This window comes from Etheostoma spectabile, chromosome 7 (genome assembly GCF_008692095.1).
Source record: "Etheostoma spectabile isolate EspeVRDwgs_2016 chromosome 7, UIUC_Espe_1.0, whole genome shotgun sequence".
NCBI classification, from domain to species: domain Eukaryota; kingdom Metazoa; phylum Chordata; class Actinopteri; order Perciformes; family Percidae; genus Etheostoma; species Etheostoma spectabile.
In genome coordinates, this window is record NC_045739.1 from 21,660,430 (window position 1) to 21,671,203 (window position 10,774).

The 10,774-nt window shown below is 41.0% G+C and overlaps 2 protein-coding genes and 1 long non-coding RNA gene across 5 annotated transcripts in view; 2 read left to right on the forward strand and 1 right to left on the reverse strand.

The window, feature by feature from the left end:
* arfgef2 (ADP-ribosylation factor guanine nucleotide-exchange factor 2 (brefeldin A-inhibited)) overlaps positions 1–4,494 on the forward strand; it is a 26,717-nt gene extending 22,223 nt beyond the window's left edge. For 2 of the 3 annotated variants that reach the window (XM_032521046.1, XM_032521048.1), the window contains exons 35-39: positions 92–231; positions 708–885; positions 1,765–1,903; positions 2,764–2,881; positions 3,551–3,715. In XM_032521046.1, coding sequence (XP_032376937.1) covers positions 92–231; positions 708–885; positions 1,765–1,903; positions 2,764–2,881; positions 3,551–3,715 — 740 coding nt within the window. Of the gene's footprint in view, positions 1–91; positions 232–707; positions 886–1,764; positions 1,904–2,763; positions 2,882–3,550 lie in introns of all 3 variants that reach the window. The other variant, XM_032521045.1, reaches the window with a different exon arrangement.
* Positions 4,495–6,367: 1,873 nt separating this feature from the next.
* Positions 6,368–10,774, forward strand: part of bcl2l1 (BCL2 like 1) — a 28,393-nt gene continuing 23,986 nt past the window's right edge. Inside the window, exon 1 of the mRNA XM_032521058.1 lies at positions 6,368–6,623. The gene's annotated coding sequence lies outside the window, so the exon portion shown is untranslated. The remainder of the gene's footprint in view (positions 6,624–10,774) is intronic.
* Positions 10,560–10,774, reverse strand: part of LOC116692621 (uncharacterized) — a 23,878-nt gene continuing 23,663 nt past the window's right edge. Inside the window, exon 3 of the long non-coding RNA XR_004332741.1 lies at positions 10,560–10,583. This is a non-coding gene — a long non-coding RNA (uncharacterized LOC116692621). The remainder of the gene's footprint in view (positions 10,584–10,774) is intronic.

Below are 10,774 nucleotides of genomic sequence, written 5' to 3' on the forward strand. Positions count from 1 at the left end.
ACACACACACACACACACACACTTTATTTTAACTTTAAGGTGAAAAATCCCTACAGATCCTCCACACCAGTTGTATTTTTCTGTTCTACAGGAGTTTCAGACCAGAAGCTGTTTGCAGGGCTGCTGATTAAATGCGTAGTACAGCTTGAACTAATCCAGACCATAGACAACATTGTGTTTTACCCCTCAACCAGCAAGAAGGAGGATGCTGAGAACATGGCTGCTGCACAGGTAAGTTATTACAGCTACTCTATAGATACATTTTATCCCAACATTGCTTTAATTTGTGATCACATTCTTTTTCACATTCAAGTGTGGAAATAGAGGAACAAAGCTTAAATATCACTCTTAAACTTAGGGTGGCTCAGTCAGTAGGGAGTTTAGTCGGGAACCGGAGGTTTGCTGGTTCAATTCCCCCATAAGGATGTGTATGCAAGTGATCAGACCAGTTGGATCTTTTTGTTATATTCTTGCAAGGAGACCATCGAATCACCAGTCCTCAGCCAACCCTTCTTTTTCTGTGAAGTTAATGACGTTGGATGTTTTTTTTGTGCTCTAGGATGAATTTTTTTAAGCCAAGGCGTTCATGGTGCTTCGGCAAAAAGTGTGGCACTCAACAACGCAAAGCAGCGAGCAAAAACGCCCTATGTAATCTTAATTTGTAGCACATGCTTAGTTAAAGTTGTGAAATTCTGTCCTCCCGTCAGCGAGATGCTCTGGAAGAGTCGGAGGCTGAGGCAGGCGAGGCGGGTTCAGATCAAGGTATGTACAGACACATGACCTCTGCACACCTCTTCAAGCTGCTGGACTGTCTGCTGGAGTCGCACACCTTCGCCAAGGACTTCAACTCCAACAACGAACAGAGGACAGCACTCTGGAGGGCAGGTAAATGGAAAGTAAAAAGTCCTCCTATGATAGCTCAGTTCACACAATCGTGTTCCTATTTTTTGCACTTGTCCTATGTGACATAGAGTAGAATGTTTTACAAATGTGTCAAAGTTATGAGACCGTCATGATGAGTTGCATTCCTTCTTGTTCATTCATTAGTTCTCTCAATTTCATCCTCTGTATTGTCTGTTGTCAAACAGCCTTACAATATCTCATAATCTAATATAAATAACCTCACCACCTTAAAAGGTATTTAATTAAGCTTAACAAGTAATCCTAATTCTAAGGTTACTACTCTTACAAAGTAATCTAAAATTTTTATTTAGTACAACTTCAAAGTCTTTATAAGAAACGCTCAGCAGGATGCTGTGTTGTTGCCTGGATTATTGAACCTGAAGACTTTCAACTGTCAGGTGACCACTCTGCTGAGAGAATCTTTTCTTTGGGCTGTTTGAGTATTCAGGTTAGGCAGTCACACTGACAATATCTTAAAAGATCCTTTTCTAGATCCCTACACACATTCAGCCCATTTTCTTTTGTTGTTGTTTTTGGCATTCTTGGGGCATTTTCTTCTGACAGTGGAGAGATGAGTATTTTATAAGGGGAGACAGAGAAAATGACATCCTACAAAGGTCCCTAGCCAGACTCGTACCAGGGACATTGTGGTTCTTTGCCACTGCCTTAAACCTCAAGGCCACCCCAAAATTATTGTTTGTTGTATTGTTTTTTATTTGGTAGAGTAGAGAAAGGGAATGAGGGGAGGGAGAGGTTGGTCATGCAACAAAGGCCAGAATCACACCAGGGGTGTTATGTCTTAAGGACTGTTGTTGTTTTGTTTGTTTTTTTAACCAATCATTGTCTCTCCTTTGCCCTCAGGCTTTAAAGGGAAATCCAAGCCCAACTTGTTGAAGCAGGAGACCAGCAGTCTTGCCTGCAGCCTGAGAATCTTATTCAGGATGTACTCTGACCTTCAGCTGCAGGACTCATGGCCTGACATCCAGACACGCCTGCTACTGTGAGTACAACAATGCTTTTGGTCTTTTTGGGGGATTTGTTGACGACAAAGACAAATTTACAATAGCAACAGACACATTAGGGCTGCTCGATTGAGGAGTAAATTATAATCACAATTATTTAGGTTAATAATGAAATCACGATTATTTAACATGATCACTCATTGACTTTCTGAAAGATGTTGCAATTATTGAGCTTAAAAAATCAACTGTGAAAACACCTTGAACTGTGAAATTTCCCTTGAAATTCAAATATGATTAGTTGCACAGCCCTAAGACACATCCATTAAAAAGGTATTAATTAACCAATCTAACAGACAGAGAATGCGTTGTAGGAAAAACAAAAACATAGTTATTCTTCACAACTCCAGAGTGCTAATAGTTTGTTATTGCCTGGTTAAACATTAAACCGTAGATCAATAGGCTCCAACTGTGTCACATGATAAAGTGTCGCACTGTTGTTTGTTCTGTGTTGAGTGAGCTGTTTTGACACATGGCTCATACTTCATTATATATTTATGAACTGTACACTGTGTGTGTATGTTGTAGAATATATTGGCATGCTAGAGCCTCTTACAAATCACCTTGTGTTTTTCACCGAGCAGCTGCACTGGAGCAGTTGACTCATGTATTACATCACAAATGCGTATGTGTGGTGTTAATCATTAAATAAAAACTGGTTTTGGTGCTTTATATCAGGATGTGGAGCTTTGGCCTGCTATTCTATAATATTAAAACATAACAATAAACATTGTGCTGTAGTAGCTCTGGTACAAACCAACCGCTTCTGGCTATTCAGTGAGATAGATCAGTGTTGTGTTGGTCCTAATGTTCCATGTGTGTGTTGGGTGGTTTCTCTCAGGGTGTGTAGTGAAGCTCTGGCCTACTTCATCAGCCTGACTTCAGAGAGCCACAGAGAGGCCTGGAACAGCCTGCTGATGCTGCTGCTCACCAGGACGCTACGGCTGCCCGATGACAAGGCAGGAACACACACAACACACAACACTTTGTGATTTAAAAGTCCTCTTATAAGCTGTCACCTCATGCACATCATGACTCATGCACTCTGAGTGCATGATTCACTGATGAATCATGGGAGCCCATGACTCAGGGTTTCTTTCCAGGGCATTTTAATGCAAAACTATCCAAGTTTTTAGTGAGAAAAGCCAACATGCTTCTTAAGGCAGTAGGATATGTTGGCGCAAAGGAGCAAGCTTTAGAACAAAAAAATGCAAAAATGCAACCGTAACTACATCAATAAAAATGATAACAACATTGTTTAGGTGGACTGACCCGGCACCAGTCTCTTGTGCAAGGCCTGCTGTGAATTTTTGGAAAGTTGTTAAAAGATATCGTAGTTGTACAAATTATGTGTATTTGCCTGAATGCAAATTTGTAATTCATTGAAATCGCCCTTAAAAGCAACAAAAACATGCATAAGTGATGACAGAAATGTCCTAACACACATTAATTTAATGCCCTGCTGTGAACTTCCAGCAGCGCCCACACAACGCAGAGCAAACGCCCTTCCTTTCACAGTTGTGTATATTCCATATTCACTGGTTACATTTTGTTAGCAAGGATTAAAGCACGTCCGGTGTGTCACTGGGTTGAATCGTGGTGCTTATATTTTCTCCTTCTGTTTCCAGTTCAAGCCCCATGCTTCCTGCTACTACCCCCACCTGTGTGAAATGATGCAGTTTGACCTGATCCCCGAGCTGCGGGCGGTCCTCAGGCGCTTCTTCCTGCGCATCGGCTCCGTCTTCAACATCGCTGCCCCCGAGGGGACGCCTGCCCGGACTCCCACATCCTAGAACGGGTGGGTGCAGGCTTCGGGTGACAAAATGGAGATGATGGCGGACATTGTCGAGTTGATCACAGGTGGACAAAAAAAAAGTGACTTCCCCCCCCTCTTTTGGACTGAAAGAGATTACAGAGGGACCGCAATGTCAGGAGGAAGATGACAAAGACTGTAGCTTTTCCGTCTCAGTTCAGGAGTCTGTATTAAAGGGTTTTCTACTGCACTCTGCTTGTAGAAAAGTCTTTACCCTGTCCTTCCTCCCTTCTTTGTCTCGGGGATGAACAGCACTGTGACCAGCACTCTCTGCTGACTGTTGTCATTCATCATCCCCCTGACTCTCAACGACAAGAAAAGAACTGTAAACAAATAATTTATTGATATTGTGTCTGATTTTGATGGTTTGGTTTTCTGTTTTTTTAATACTTAACAAAAGAAGTATGTCTACATACTGAAAGCAGATGAAAACTACCGTTGAATTCGATGAACCTTACATTTTGCGGCTTTTGCGAAAATCTCTTGGCCAACTGTGCCTGTTAGAAAACAATGACACCCTCGGCCTCGCACTTATTTTGAGTTTGGGGATCTAGTCAAAATATTTTGTAATTTCTGAAGCCTCGTGTATCGATTCCCATCTCGAAGCATTGTTTGTCACTTTAATGTGTGTGTTCCCTGTTATGTGTTATCTGGTAGCGGGCTGTTGCCGTTGGTAAAGAGACTGACACTCCCAGCTGCAGGTGAAAACAATCTGCATCTCTTACAACACTGTTGAAGATCTAATGCGGCTTGGTTTGAGAAGTCTCTGTTTTCTATGACACAACCGTTTTGTCATCTTTATAATTCCTTGTCAGTGAGATTTAACTTATTTATTTTGCCCACTTGCTTTAATTTGTTTAATGATTATTTTTTCACACTGATTGCTGGTTTACAATGAAAGGTTGGTTAAAAGACTACGTCCCTCTGTCATGCATTCCTTTGTGTGTTGACCCAGTAAGCCTTACACTAAAGGACTTAAAACAGAGTCAATTCCTTTTGGCTGTAGAATTACAAAAAAAAAAAAACTACTACCATTAATCCATCAATTGGCCCTAAAAGGTGACACAGTGGTTGTCCATTCCCCACCTTCTTTTGCACATCTGTTGCCACAGTTTGCTCATGTAGTGACACCACCCAGTGTTTCAACTTGCTCTCTGGATGGTTGGACCGCCCATCAGTGTTGTCAGAGAATGTCTAAGGGAGAACTTCCACTCTCGAAAACTTCCAGGTTGTTACAGTGGGGCTTAATAGGGAGTGAACAGGCTCTCCGTAGACAGGCTCTGGTTATGTCACATTCAACAGCAGAGTTGAACCACAGAAAGCTTCAGAAACAGAGCGAAACCAAAACTCTTATCTACAGAGATACTGGAATCTGTGGATCCTGGATCCTTTGCAGTTTTTTTTTAAAGGATGTATGTAATTATTTAAAGTGCATTTAAATATTTTTGAGAAGCATTCCTTCCCTCGCAACTATGGATGTCTACTTTTCTTCCCTGAAACTAGGGAATATATAAATATATATAAATATATATATATATACAGTAAATGAAAAAAAGCAGACTGTAAAGTTTTCAATGTAAGATACATAGAAATGAAAGTGCTATACGGTTCTATACATAATATTGTGATGTAATCTTCCAAACATTTGGTGACGTAATCAATAAACCTGAATTCTGATCCACTAGTGACTATTGATTCAGTTTTTAAGAGCTTTCTCACAGGGAATATCTTGACTTGTCAAACACAGGTGGTTGAAGGGGGGGGGGGACAGAGTACTCAGGGCCCTCATGTGGGGCACAAAAAGATGCTATAATGAATAGCTGTGGATGTGGGAAGGGGCCCAGGGCCCAGAATTTTGTGCCACGCCCCTGTTGCTGCTATGCAGGTTTTCCAGTTACCCGGCTGTGGTAATGTACTACTCGCTTGTATTGCTTACTGTGACTACCAAACCGAATGGAGCCGGCATTACTATTACCGTACTAGTTACACCTGTGCTTTTTCCTTCTATGACGGGACGAAATAGGATTTGCTCAAGGCCAGTAAAGCCAGTTTTAACCCAGGCTTTAACCTGAGCTGAGACATACGTCTCCCTTACTGACCCTTATATTTGTGTCTAAAATAAGACATTAAGATGTTGGTTCATTTCGTTGTGAGAGTGGGAAATGTGGAAGAGATTTCCCGTGTTCCTATAAAGATGTCCACTGGGTGACACTGTGCTCAAACTAAGTAGTCGGCCGGAAGCGCGCTACATTTTGGGGTAACAAAGGTTACTATGGAGACCTCTCACATCCTTTGTTTTGGGGCATCGCATGTGAAGTGAAAATCTGCCTAACAGCTGCTACATGGAGACACGTAAAGAAAAACGCCATTTTATTAATCCTTAAACCACTCACTAGATAGGCAGACAATGAGGACTGTGACAGTTGTACTCAACTATTTATGTACATAATTCACGTTGGGGTCAGACGCCCCAAAAAACATAACCTAGCTCGCTTCTAACTAGTTAGCGCTAGCTGGGACTTCCGTGCTGCTAGCCGGTCTAGCTAACGTTAGCTCTCCTCTAAGTCGCCAAGTCACTGGTAAATAACACTCCGGGGATAGGACCAACGTTACATTTACTCTTAACTAATGCATTTGTTGCTACTTCTTCACGCTGGATGAAGCTGTCAACTATAGCTTCTTGGCTGGACTGAAGTGGCATGGCAAAGTGAAGTTACGTAAAGGACGTGGCTATATTGTGGGCGGATCTGTGGTAGCCAGTAGCTGGCTAGGAGATCTCCGTCTCCGGCGTTTTAGCCAGACGAGCTAGCAATGACGGATACTATTGCTCCTGCTGGGGTCTGGATTGTGAGCCACCAGACATGATTTTTATGGAGACCACCCTACAAGTAAGAGTTTCTGTATGTAATTCTAAAGACTGTGGTCGTTGTGTAGTCGAAATTTATGAGAGAGGCTGGTAAAAAAGGTGGATGTTTCTCCTCTGAATCCAGTTAACGTTACTCAGCTAGAGGAAGGAGGTCGACAGATTTGGAAGAAAACGTATGGCCATAATTTGGCTTCTTCGTAGCTTTTCCTGTCAAATCTAATTCTGTTTGATGCAAAGTAAACTTGCAAACTGTAGTTAATGATTTTGCCACTGTAAAACACATTTATAGGTGAACGGTATACGAATGTGCGACTACACCAAGACTGTATAGCTACAGTGACAGCCATCTTCAGTAGCCTAGCTACGTGTTCAGTAGCAGCCTATATAGTATCTTCTGTATTTAGGCGGAGTTGTGTGTTTCTGTAATGCTTTGCTTAGTTTAGTAAAGATTGCCGTTGGGGTGAAGTCTGTTTAGAGCTGGAACAGAGGGTGGTGTCGCAAAGTGGCATTTTGATGCGTTGTGATTAAAGGTCTATAGCCCAGTGTTTATGACAGGAGACTGGAATGGCCTGTGCTGCCTTCAGGGGCTCATGCTAAACCCGTTTATCCGTTTGCACATTCTATTTCTCAAGTGTTCCTTTGATTGGAAATACTAGTTTTGTTGAATAAAGAAAAGGGCACAATGTTCAATTCTACTGCAGTGACTACGGCTAAAACGTGACGTGCATCAGATGTGTCGTTTATAGTTTTGTTAATAATAAAAAAAAAGCTCTGTCACAGATTTTTAAAAAGAGAAAAGAAAGTGAACAAAGAGGTAGATACAGACATACATCCGGCACAATGTACACAACCTCGAAAAATGAAATCTTATTTACATCGGGTTCTACAAATGTTCTTAATAATGTTTGTTAGATTATAGTGTACCTGGATCAGGAAACGCTAAACTGTAGTCTTCAGTTTTATCACTAGATGGAGTTTTATAATAGTATGTGTAATGAATTAGTCCTACGTTTAAAAGCCAGAAACGATTATTCTAGATATGATCGTGATCCAGATATTCAGACATCTCTGAAGGCGTCCTATTACGTAATAGAGGAGGGCTGGGCCTGCAATGTGGAGGGGAAGACGTGCAAGCACACCACACACCCGCACACAAAGTGACTACCATACATTCTTGGATTTTGACAGCTTTTGGACAGACAGATTCGGGACATTTCAAAGAGAAAAAACGAACCGAGGATAACTTCACTTTATCTAGTACAGCTGGTAAGACCTCTTAGTCTTCATATCATAATAATAGGCCTATAGTCTTCATATTCAGAGACGGCGATCGAAATGTGAATTTATTTTTAATCTGGAGATTTACATCGAAACACAGATGGGGCTCACACAAACCATACAGGACAAGCAGCCTACTAAGGCAGTATAGTGTGTGTGTATATATATCGCTAACATACACTGGTTATCTGTTTATGTCACGGTTCAGATTCCACCGTAATAAACATAACACAGCCTTCCGTTTGCTATGGTTAATATTTGAACGATTGTCATTACAAATGTTGCATTCAGGTGCAACACTTCGAGTCGTTGGTATTCCTTTAGGAGCTGTGTGGTGTTTACATTAGTGCTGGGTAATTAAAACCCCAGCCACGTGCTGGTAGCATGGGACCATGTGGCCATTGTAAACACTGCTGCCTTGTGTCTTTATTTGCTCCAACAGCCTCTTTCTGTTTCTTTTACTACGAATAATGGCTAAAGAGTTTGCTGAACGTATGTTTGTAGGAAGTTGGAATATGTGGGCTTGAGGAAACTACACTTTGCTTGTTTGGCCAGGAGCCAGTAGAGACTGTATCGGGCTTCCATTGTGCTGCTAGGAAGAGCAGAGGATGTATGTTATGTTATGTGCCCAGCTCTACTTTGCATGGAGCTCCCCTTCCATCCGCCTCCTACACTAATTATTAGATCCAACCATTTATCAGCTAAAATACCAATATTGTTACAGGAAAGGTCAGAGTCCCACATGATAGCCAGCAGTCCGTTTGGGATCATCAGCAGGTCATGTTCCTCCCACATCTTTTTGTGTGTCTGTCTGTATACACCAGTTGGGATATGGCATGTCTTTTGTTTTAGTGATGTAGGCTCACTTAAACCCAATTCACTGGCTGCAGGATATTGACATCCATCTTAAATGAAGTACGTTTTACTATACGTCGCAGTAGTATAATCAAGCTGTGTGGAAAAATATGTTTTTATAAGAAAAATTGGTGTTTCTTTCATAATGATCATCGACCAAAAGAGAAGATTAGGTCATCAACTATTTTTTTTTGGAGCACTGTCTCACTCGGCTCAGCACCAGAATATTTAGGACCGTGTCAGAAGACACACGGGAGAATTGTGTTGACACAAAATGTACATACTTACTAATCAACATGTACATGCTTAGAACATGTAATTTAAAAAAAAAAAAATCTTTTTCAACATATGAAATCAACAAATTTTCATATTTGATGAATCTACAAATTGTTTTCTTGAATAATTACTTTGTTACAATGTCAGAAAACAATAGTAAATGTCAATGTATGCAATGTCATTTCCTTATTTTTATCATGACTTGTTTTATTTGACCTACAGTTCAAAACCCCCCCCAAAAATTCAGTTTACTATAATATATGGCAATTACAAGCGTTGCATCCTCACAGTTGAGAAGCTGGAACCAGAGGATATCATTTCTGCTTGAAAAATGAGTGACACGATTAATCAATTATCAAACTAGTTGCAATTAATGGACTAATCATTGCAGCTCTAATATGAGTGCATTTGTAGATTTAATTATTAAGCTTTTTACGGTCATAACTCTTGTTTTTCAGCAGCTACATACTTTGTATTGCTTTTACATCTGAACAATAGCAGTGTAACAATGATTTATTTTACATTATCAATAGGGGAATTCTTATATCCACAATTATTTCTACTACGTATCACACACACTGTTTTCCCAAACATTTGTTGGACCGGCATATGCATGTTTAGAGAGTTTCCGAATTTGAGTTCATTAAGGGTTCAATGCATTAAGGTTCACTGGGAATTCAATTACATTGTATGCAAGGTAGTTTAACTTTATTGGATACTTTTATATGGTCACTGAAGCGTAATGCAACAACTCATTATACACGGTTGAGAGGGCTAACAGTGGCAGACTGGCAGCCAACATCTACTGTAAGGTTATAGTTATCTTATGATTCATGTTGGAGCATTAGGGTTCCCCGCTCAGGAAAATATCACCTTTTTCATTAAAAAAAACAATTTTGTACCATTTAATACCATGTGTGTCTAAAATGTTGGAAAAGCTGGAGCAAATAATAAAAAATAAATTACACGCAAATTACACAGACAAAACTTGCTAAAGAAGTCCACAGGGGACCAACTATAATCATTAGATTTAAGAAAAGTAATTTAGTTACTTTCATTTGGCTTAGGTGGTGCCCAAAACAGCTTGGGTGGTAGGCCTAAGCCTCTTAATGTTGGGGAAAACCCTGAACCTGTGCTGTCATACCAAAGCAGAGTAGTGTCAGAGCAGTAGGACACCTGCAGTGGTAGCAGTGATCTAAGCCCAGCACGGATAATATGTGGTAATGCACTCAGACCAACCTCCTACATCGATTATGAGATAATAACCTGTTGGATACTGGAGATATCAGCGGAAAGTCAGTTTTGTAAGGAGATTCAAGGGCATGCTTTAGCGGACATTATGCAGATGAGCATGTAAGCAACAGAGAGCTTGGAGCTGAGACAACCATGGTGCCTAAACGCTTGGTTGGAAGGTTATAGGTCACTATCAGGAGATGGACACTGTCTGCATGGGGCCCTCACGCCAGACTTTCCCTCTGATCTCTCCTCACCTAAACCTCATCCTCCTCACACCACCCCTCCCTTTGTCTCTCTCACTGTCTCGCGTCCTCACACACACACACACACATACACACTCACTTGCTCTACCATAGTCTCATTAATATCATTGCCATCTGCTCCATATGTAACAGCCCAATTAGAGAGATGCACTTTGACCCTACCTGTCCAAATTTAATTTGAAAGTCTACAGCCAACCCGGCACTCTGCTCTTTCCACACACACACACACACACACACACACACACACACACACACACACACACAC